At 42.6% G+C, this 10269-nt stretch overlaps 1 protein-coding gene and 1 pseudogene across 1 annotated transcript; one reads left to right on the top strand and one right to left on the bottom strand.

Moving 5' to 3' along the window:
- The first annotated feature begins 1491 nt into the window (after positions 1-1491).
- Positions 1492-4359, top strand: Ubd (ubiquitin D). Its single transcript, XM_027922139.2, has 2 exons — positions 1492-1567; positions 3499-4359. Exons 1-2 carry the CDS (start codon positions 1544-1546, stop codon positions 3967-3969), a joined length of 495 nt encoding a protein of 164 aa, XP_027777940.1. The 5' UTR covers positions 1492-1543; the 3' UTR covers positions 3970-4359.
- Positions 4360-5332: 973 nt separating this feature from the next.
- Positions 5333-10066, bottom strand: LOC114080520 (putative olfactory receptor 2I1; annotated as a pseudogene).
- Between the last annotated feature and the right edge of the window lie 203 nt (positions 10067-10269).

A 10269-nucleotide genomic window follows, 5' to 3' on the forward strand; every position in this document is an offset into this window, starting at 1 on the left:
GGGAGTTTGCAGCGCCTTTAGGTATCTCTGAGCTCTCAGTTCTAAGGAGCTTCCAGGAATAGAGGTGGAGAAATAAAAGCACTGTGGTATAAGTGTGTATGTGGACTGTTTTGGTATGTGGAAGGTGGAAGTCAGCAATTATTTGTTGGTTTAAGATTGTTCTGACATGGTGTATTTGGTTTGTAGAAAGTGTGTGGGAGAACTTAAGACCCAGGAATCCCAAATTCTTTGTAAATCAGGCACAGTGGCACACACCTGCCATCCCAGTGACTTTCAGTAACTGGAGAGGCTGAAGCAAAAGGATCACAAGCTTGAAGTTGGCCTGGAAAACTTAGCAAGACCCTTTAAAAAAAAAAAAAAATATATATATATATATATATACACACACACACATATATGTGTGTGTGTGTATGTATATGTATATATATAAATGTTTTTAGCAAGTTTTTCTAAGTCTATAAGACACTTAAGAATCCTCTCCAAACATCTCATTTTATTTTTTTTCCAGTTTTCATATTTTATTTTTTTGCATTACAATTCTTATTACACATATAGAGCACAATTTTTCATATCTTTATATATAAAGTATGTTCACATCAATTCATGTCTTCATACGTGTACTTTGTTTTTTTTTGCATTACATTTCTTATTACACATATATACCACAATTTTTCATAACTCTGCCAAACATCTCATGACAAAAAAACCATCAGTTAAAAGAGATGAGCCAGGCACAGTGGTGCATGCCTGTAATTCCAGTGGCTCGAGAGGTGGAGGCAGGAGGATTGAAAGTTCAAAGCTAGCCTTAGTAATTTAGCAAGGTGCTAAGCAACTCAGTGAGACCCTGTCTCCAACTAAAATACAAAATTGCGCTGGGGATGTGGCTCAGTGGTCAAGTTCCCCTGAGTTTAATTCCCATGGTGAGAGAGGGTGGGGGGAGAGATTTGCCTGATGTAATGTAGCATGTGGCACCCTCAGGACTTGAACTCATGTCTCATTTCAGGATTATTTTTCCTGTGTGTTCTCCAGGTATATTTCATGTATCCTGCCCAGCTAAAGTGAACAGGCTATTCACAGCCACATCACTCCACATCAGTCATGACTGTCACCACCTGGGTGGTCTTGCTCTCAGGAAGGCAGTGATTGATGGAGTGTTCCTAAGAGCAGCGGGAGAGGGTAAACAATATCACAGATATTGAAGACAGTGAAGGACCAGGGCTGCAGAGTAGATAGTCACAGGCAGAATCAAGAGTGCATGGGGGAAGGAAAAAATTCTCAGCATCCAAGGGCCATCCATGCTTAGAACAAGCAGAGCAAATGGGTTGCCCCAGGGGAGAAAGTCCTGAACAGAGAGTATTCTTTGTTTATCAACTCCACTCCAGCAAAAGTGAAAGAAAATTCAGGAGAACATTCAAGACCAAAGGGCACAGCCATGATGGACAATACAGCAGTCTAGCAGGGGATTTCCAACTCAACTGCTCACATATAAGCCGGACACAGGGTCCCTTTTCTCACTCTCCTGTCTGTTCCCTTGATTGCAGAGATGGCTGCCTGTGAAGTACTTTCTGTAAGTTGGGATTTGATAAAGAGACTGGGGAAAGGAAAATTACTTTCAAGAGTTGAGGAAACATCTAAGGAATAGAGGAAGGACTGTGCTCTGGAAGTGAGGTGGCTAGGAGGCATCATGAAGGAGTGGAAGCAGATGCTGATAGCTGCTGGGAAGGAAGGTACTCTGAAGAGAAGCCAGTCATCTGGTTACATGGCTCTGGAGTACTCTTTTGAATCAGAACTTGGACTGGATGCCCTTAGGGAGAACTGGTAGTGTAATGTGGAACTTGGTTGGATGAGTTCTTTGTCTCCTGAATTCAAAGAATGAAATCCATGAATACAAGGGTGAGCAAAGTCACAGGATTTGTTAGAGTAATAGAAAGAAGAAAGAAAGCAGAGCTCCCAAAGGGGATGGTGTTCCAAGAGAGGGCTGCTAAAGGTGTCTATTGTCTAGGGGCTTATATGAGTCTACAGGGTTAAGGAAGTTAGTCTCTGGCCCAATTCTGGGTAAGGCACGCAGGGCCCATGAGCTCTCATGAGCCATTTGGTCCAATCAGGTTACTGTGCCATTTTTGGGAGGGGTTCTGGGAACTAGGCAATAGCTGTCTCACTATTAGTTTTTCTTCTTACATAAGAATGAGCCTGACGTTGATGAGGCCTAATTTTTGTCTGTGGTCTCTCAGCCTTGCTACACTAAAACCTGCCCTTGAAAGGTCCCAAATTTCCTATCTTTCTATTCCAGTCTTTTCTCCTACCTTAGTAGGAATTGAGGGAGGGAGGATTATGCTCAACAGGAATGGAAAGAGTTGAGATTTTAAAATATTACCAGAGTTCTTAAACTTAACTTTCCCTCTTTTCCTAAGGAGAGTTGATGGAAACTCATTTACCTTTTTGTTAAAAACCTAATATATGACATTAAATAAGAATATATAGAGAGGCTGGGTGTGATGGCCCACATCAATGATCCCGGTTGCTCAGGTGCCTGAGGCAGGAGGATTTCAAGTTGGATGCCAGCCTGGGCTGCTTAGCAAGACTTGGTTTCAATAAATTTTTTCAGAAGTCTTGGTACAACACTTGCTTAAAAAGCCTAAGGCCCTGGCTTCATATCCTAGGTACTGAAAAAAAAAATGATTCTCAAGGCCAGAAGATATCCTCTGTGACTATTTAAAAGAACACCGTACTAAGGATAAAACACCTCTGTATTGTTAGTTTCTTTCTTAATATGCCATTGCTTTATAATAGCTTACATATTACAGTGATACTATGCTCAGTGTTATTTGTTCATCTATATTTCTTGTATTTTTATACATATACCTACTGTATTGTGGTATATGATCTTTTAAAATTAGACCAGGGCCTCACTCACAGAAGGTAGCACTGTACCTAAATCTTGCTACAATTACAGGGAAAATATGAAAGATAGACAAGATCACCCCTGTATAGCCTGAGAAAACATCTCCTATATGTCACACAAAAATATCTAAATCAACCTAGATGCTACACCTATTTCTTCACTGTAGTGTCTCTTCTCTATGTTAAGCATTGCCCATTTTCCCATGAAACTGCCAAGTCTTAGAAATTTGCTTTGGGAGTTATTTTCAGAATCTTTTGTACATCTTTTTGAAGCTTTGTATGGTTAACTTTTGACACTTGACAAACTTGATCACTAGATAGGTGAGGCAGGTAAAATAAGGTGGGAAATAATTCATTGCATTTTGAGATGGATAAGAGGTATTGTTCAAAAGGAATGAGACTAACGTTCATGTTTGTGTTATAATCTGGGAAATCCCAAACAGAAATTCCAAGGGGAGGAGGGATACAGATAATTGGAGAAGAGTTGGAGAGCCACACAGACAGTGGAAGGGTAGGACAGCAATTAGGGTGAGAAAGCAAGAGGTTATAAAAAGTGGCAGTTATTTTAGGCAATGTATTGTGGTTTTCTTTGCCCAGGTGAATGTCCATTCTGAGGAAAGGCCCTTAATGACCTTTCCTGCCAGCTCGAAAGACAGAGTGAAGAAGATCAATGAACACATCAGGTCGAAGACTAAGATTCCTGTTCAGGACCAAGTCCTTCTGCTGGGCTCCCAGACCCTAGAGCCACAGAAACCACTGTCATTTTATGGTATTGACAAGGAGAACACCATTCACCTCACCCTGAAGGTGGTGAAGCCCAGTGACAAGGAGCTGCCTTTGTTTGTGGTGGAGGCAACAGATGAGGGGCAGAGGCACCTCCTGCAGGTGCGAAGGTCCAGCTCTGTAGCCCAGGTGAAAAAGATGATTGAGACTGTGTCTGGTGTGACTCCTGAGACCCAGATTGTGACATGCAATGGAAAGAAACTGGAAGATGGGAAGATCATGGCGGATTATAGCATCAGAGAGGGCAATTTACTCTTTCTGACACGCTTTTGTATTGGGGGTTGACTATCTTGGGGATGAGGTGGTTACCCAGAGTAGAGTTTATTTTCTTAGCTCTTACTCAGCAACAACATTTTTCATGATTTCCCAAAATTAATGAGAATGAGAGAATAGAGGAAGTTTGGGGGGTGGGAGGTAAATTCTACCATAATTGTTATGATTCTACCATAATTGATGGCAGGATTGTTACTAAGAATAGAAGATAATGTTTTCATTTTAGAGATAGCATTCAAAGCTGACTTGAAATTTATGTTGTCCAAATCCCCATTTCCTTTCCAGTAGGATAAGATATTAAGTTTAGGTTGTGATACAATTCTACTGATTTTTAAATGTTTATATATCAAGCTTAGTGCTTTATCTGTAATATCACTCAATAATCAATGAACCAAAATAAATTTCCACTTATTATGAATTAACTTTTTTTACTTCAACATGATTACAATCCAATTAATAAGTAATTTAGAAATTCAATCTAATTGCACTTTTCTTATTTAAAGTTTCTTGGTATGAAATGAAATCTGGCACCATGCTCCTTTTTCTCCATGTCCCATGCCCAATCAAAATTCTTCTTATTTCTAGAAGCGGGAATGGAAAGATAGTTTCCATGGGGATCTAGAGATTTTGTATCTCTAGGGGTGGCTTCTTGCAGGTAGATATGCTTCTGTAGGGAATGGGATTCCTGAAAGTTGGGGAATGTGTACCAGTGTTGGCTCTGCTGGCCTTAGGTTCTAGGTTGGGCATTCGGCTCTAGATGGAGGAGGCTAGGGTTTGGCTTCTGTCTTTACCCCAATGTTCCCTTCATCACTCTGCTCCTTTCTTGGGAACTTGGTTTCATTCCTACCTCTAATGTACTGCTCTATCTCATTCTTTATTTATTTATTTTTACATGGTGTTGAGGATCAAACCCTGTGCCTTACTACTAGGCTAGCCCTCTACCACTGAGCTACAGCCTCAGCCCCCTCATTGTCTCTCTCTATCATGTTTCATTACTGATCACTTGTAGGTTTTTCTTACAACCCAAAACAAGCCTGCTTTCTTCTCCATCAATTCTGGTTCCTTCTTTTCTTTCAAACTTGTTGAAGACCATCTCATGCAAGAGAGTTTCTCCATGTTTAATCTCATTCAGCATAATTCCCCAAATTTATGACTGTTGCTCATAGCCTATGAGCCATACCGCTGTGGTGGGTACTGGCCACCTGTCTAGGTCTGCATTAGGTTGGGCTGGTTTCCCAAAAGAAAGGCCATGGTCCTTTTTCTGGATGGGTAGGGCCTATACTTTCCTTTGTTAACTTGAGAGATGACTGATGGCAGAGCCCTCAAAATCTTCCATAGTCTTCTATCAGACTGCCAGAAAACATCCTGTTGTTCATCATCTTGACTGCATGTGAACTCCTGAGTATCTCCTGAGGATGAGGAAGTCCAGGCCATCATGTTTCTTTTCTTCATTGGTGTAGGAGAAAGCCTGCAGGTGTTTTCCACTGGGGGTGTGGAGGGAGTGTATTTGCATACATATGATACAGGCATTTTCTCTGAAGAATTTGACCCTTACGTGGTAAATGGAGGGTGCTAAGAGCCAAGTATATGATGCATGGCATTTTTGGTTGAAAGGTGACACCAGCTAGCCATTGAGATTATATGATTATGTTAAGATTTGCATTCATATGGATATTGGACTCCTGCTGTTCACCTCAGCCTGCTACAGGACTCCTGGAGAGTTCCCATTGGTTGGGGAAGTACAGTAGGAGGGAGTTCCGGGGGAGGAACTCTCTCTGGCGGTTCAGGGAGGAGGTCGCGGGTGGGTGGATCGGAAATCTTCCCCGCGCTAGTGGACACTGGCGGCAGTTTCAAAGTAAAGTTTGTTCCTGCTTGAGTGGCTCCTGATTTTGTGCCCAGCCAGACTGCAGGAGGAGGGAATCTCCCTGCAGCCTTAGTCTCCCTGAAAACAAATCTTGTTGATTCTTTTAAAGAAAATGAACGCCTGAAGGCCAAAGTGACTGATTGTCTATTGGGCATTTCCATCCATGAGACCAGGGATAAAACATTTTCCCCTTCCCAAGCCACTTACTGCCTGGCTTGAGCTCTCCCCCAGTCTCCCCAGGAGCCTTCTGGGTGCCCCCTTCACTTTCTTATTCCAGAGAGTGTGTGACCACAGTGTAGAAGAGCAACACGAATTTGCTGGGCCCCTGGTTGTAGCTGTGAGTGGGCTGCAGGTAGGTGTAGATTGCGGAATCGTAGAACAGGCAGACGGCTGTCAGGTGGGAGCCACACGTGCCCACAGCTTTCCTCTGGCCTCCGCTGGACCGCATGCTTCTGATGGCTTAGCCCACCGCGCCATAGGAGGCTAAGATGACGGTGGGTGGCACCAGCAGTATAACCACGCGGGCGGGGAACCCGGATGGTGTCTCTGCCGCCGCTGCCGCAGGCCAGCTTGAGCAGCGCGGGGAGCTCGTAGATGAACGGGTCCAGCTGGAGGGTAGGGCAGAGCCGCGACGCGGCCAAGAGCGCGGTTTGGGTGGCGGAGTTGGCGAGGCCGCCCAGCCAGGAAGCGCCGGCCACTGCGCGGCAGAGGCGAGGCGGGGCGAGGCGAGCACCGCATAACGGCTCAGCGCCATCACCGCCAGCAGGACGCACTCAGAAGATCCCAGGGACAGCGACACGCACAGCTGCGCCATGCAACCGCCTCGGGGCAGCCTGAGCGCTGATCCATGCAGGTTGGTCAGCAGCGGGCGTACCACGCTGGTGGTGAAGCCAGCGTCCACCAGGGCCAGGGGGCAAAGGAAGTAGTACATGGGCATGTGCAGACACCGGTCGCCCATGACAAGCAGCACCAGCTCGCAGTTGCCCATTAGAGTGAGCAGGTAGCAGAAGAGGACAAGAGCGAACAGGACTGGCTGCAGGGAGGGCCAGTCAGAGAATCCCAGCAGGAGAAAGCGCTCCTAGGTGCTGTGGTTGGCCTAAAGGAGGAAAACTCCAAGAATATTTGGGAGGACGAAATAAAGGGTGACACTACTCTTACAAGTAAAGGAAAACCCGGGCTGTGGGACTGAGGAAGAACTGAAAGCATACAATAGTACCGATAATACTTTATGGGTGGTAGTCCCATTTACAGACCTGAACCCTTAATTTAGTTACCATGTGCCAGCATTCCTTTTTTTATATATTTACAGCATCCTCTGGGGGAAATAAAACGTCTATTTAATGGATGCACAAATGAGGGCTCAGAAATGCTGATTAAGTTGTTCTAGGGTCATATTGAGTCAGTGGCCTTGTGTGACTTGTACTCAGTCCTGATTTCCAACTCAGTGGTATTTCCAGCTGCCTCCCTAGATCTGGTTGCACTCCCAGGGACCAAGGAAGAAATCTGATCTTCCTTCTACATCAAAGGCCTTCACATTTGTGAAGATAGATTTCACTCTGAGCCTCTTTTCCCCCTTTCCTGGAAATTGTATAGTCCCTAAAAATTAGGACGCTATCCCATGCTTGCCCAAACTAAGAACTTATAGATCAGAATTATCACCTTTCTTGTTTTAGGTGCTTCACGTTTATGGAGTTGGGATCAGAAGAATTTCTGAGCAGACAAAGGCTGTTAGGCCTCATAAAGTGCCTTAACCTTGTTTGACTTGTGAATACAAGTGAGACTTCATTAGAGCTATTCCTAAAAAATACCTAAAGAAAAAGAGAACTCAAATCCAATCACTTAGAACCAGACAGGTGATTTATATACCTAAGCTGTTTCCAATAGGACAGACTAAATAGTGTAAATGTATAATTATATTAAAACATTTTCTTTGATTTACTTCTCTGTTTGCCCTATTAAACTCTCCCTCTTGAGTTGCCTCTTTGACTTTACTGAACTACTTCTGGACTGGAGCTGCCTTAATCATGAATAGCTGTTTGTTGAAATAAACTTTAAAATGTTCTTGTGCCTCAGTTTACTTTATTTCTTGTGGTGCTGGGGATGGAACCCAGGGCCTTGTGCATGTGCTCCTCTGTTGAGCTGTGTCCCCAGTTCATCAGTCTACTTTTTAACACAACCCATGATTCTGCTGACTAGTGATGTCTATTCTGTTTTTAATAAAGTCTGCTTTACAGTGTCTCTATGGCTCCTTTTGCAGAACCTGCATGCTAGCCTTGAAACCAAGGTCAACCTGTGGAGGAAACAACACTTTTTGGTAGACCAGAAATTGGGAGGCCTTAGTCCTACCTACCACAGCTTCCTCTGGATGATTATTTGATATGGGGAAGTCACTTCATATTCCTCTGCTTCAGTTTTATCACTTGTAAATTCAGGAGTTTGAACTAGATGACCTTTAAGGTTCTGTCCTATCCTGAAGCTTTATTATCAAGCATTTCTCAAAGTAATGGAAAGGGAATGTGGGGAACAAAGGGATATCCTCTTAGGGCATTTTGAATCAAATATCCTAATGGTGCAGAAACGATCATGATTAATAAAGTTTACATAGAAATCTTTCTATTGTATGTTTCCTGTCAAATATTATGATATAAATAACTTTAAAAAATTTTTTTGGTGATGGTACTGGGGATTGAATTCAGGGCTTCATACATGCTAGGCAATTACTCTACCACTGAGCTACATCCCTAGCCCTGGATAACTTAGTTAAAACATCACATTCACTGCTTATAATTTAAAAATTATAATCCTACTTTTTTAGGAAAAAACATTCATTTTCCCCAACAAAGCATCTTGCTTATATGGTTCTCTCATTTTAGGCTCATTAGATAGAACAAATATTACTGTGAGTAAAAACAAGGGCTTAGGAACAAGATTGCTTGGGTTTAATTCTGCTGTTTCCCAGCTGAACAACCTTGGACATGTAATTTAACCTCTCTGGGCCCCCAGTTTTCTCATTTGAAAAAGTAGTGGGTGAAGAGTTAAACACACAAAGTACTTAATACAGTACCTGGTACATATAAGGTGTTTATTAAATGTTAATTAGTATTATTTTACAAATCAGGAAACATTTTTGTTTGTTTTGAACCCAGGGCCTCAGACTTGTGAAGCACACATTCTAACACTGAATTAACACTGAATTTCCTCCAGCCAGAAAAAAATTTTTTAAAGGGTTCCCTCATGATATGGTAACAGAACTGATATTAAAAACTTCATATTCCTTTAATATGTTAACATTAATCTTTGTTCATTTGAAAAATAGGCAACAGTCTTATTTTATAGAGGATAGGAAGGTAATCGAAATTAAATAACTTGTCCAAGGTCACATTATGTATAAATATATATTAGGATTTTGACCAATCCCTGACTTACTCCAAGGTCTTTGCCTTCTCTCTCTCTCTCTCAATGAGCTATGTTCTATTATGCTAAAGATTGTGGACGATAAAGGGGATATACAAGGCGTGAACTTTATGTTTTTAGATAATTTTACAGAACTGGGGTCCTACTGGGTATGGATGAAGTACAGGAAGTTATCTTTCAGGTTTCTGAATCAATGGTGGCTAGAAATGTTGAGTACAAAAAGTCAGGTTCTTTAGTCAGGTAAGTTCCAAAGTGCTCCCCTTCAAATATTTCACACCATGAAAACAGCCACACACTCATAAAATTGCACAGATAACATCCTATTGCATTTGAAAGAAGGCACCTAAGTCTGTGAAACATGGACCCAGGGCAGAGGTGATGATGTCTATTAGTGCAGAGCCCTGTGGTGGGGTCCAGACAGTGCAAGGGCTTCTGGTGGCAGCCAATCAGCATTAGCTGGTGGTGGGGACAAAATTATCCTTCAGAAGTCTAAGGAATATAGCAGTTGGAGCAAGGGGAAGATGTTGAAGAGACTCTCACTAGGGGGGAAACAAGGGACTCAGCTTACCTGTTATTTAGAAATGATGACAGAGCTCTGGGGAATCTGCATCCTGCTCCCATCAATAATGCTTTCTTGGAGGTGTCCAGAGAGAATTCCCCCAAGATGAGGAAGAGGAAATCTGCAGAGAAGTCCCTTCAGGGCATGATGTCTCTGGCAGGGTGTTGAGGCCAGAGGCAGCATAAGTTCCTTTCATTAACTAGTTTAAAATTTCATTCTTCAACTAAATGACTTTAAACTGGCCTCTTCTCTTCTGTGATTCCCACCGTCATCATCTGTAAGCCATGGAAAACAATGCTGACTTGTCAGAGAGGTAGATCTGTTGCAGTCATTTTCAGTTTTGAATGCAGTTATGACTTATGTCCCCAACTTTTGCCCATCACCCTTCCTTGTTAACATCACCTCCCTCCTCATCCCCTTCTCTTTGGTCTCATTCTCTTTTACATTGGCTCCAGTAAATCTTCCATATTGAAAC

The sequence above is a fragment of the Marmota flaviventris genome, chromosome 6 (assembly GCF_047511675.1).
Source record: "Marmota flaviventris isolate mMarFla1 chromosome 6, mMarFla1.hap1, whole genome shotgun sequence".
Taxonomy (NCBI): Eukaryota; Metazoa; Chordata; class Mammalia; order Rodentia; family Sciuridae; genus Marmota; species Marmota flaviventris.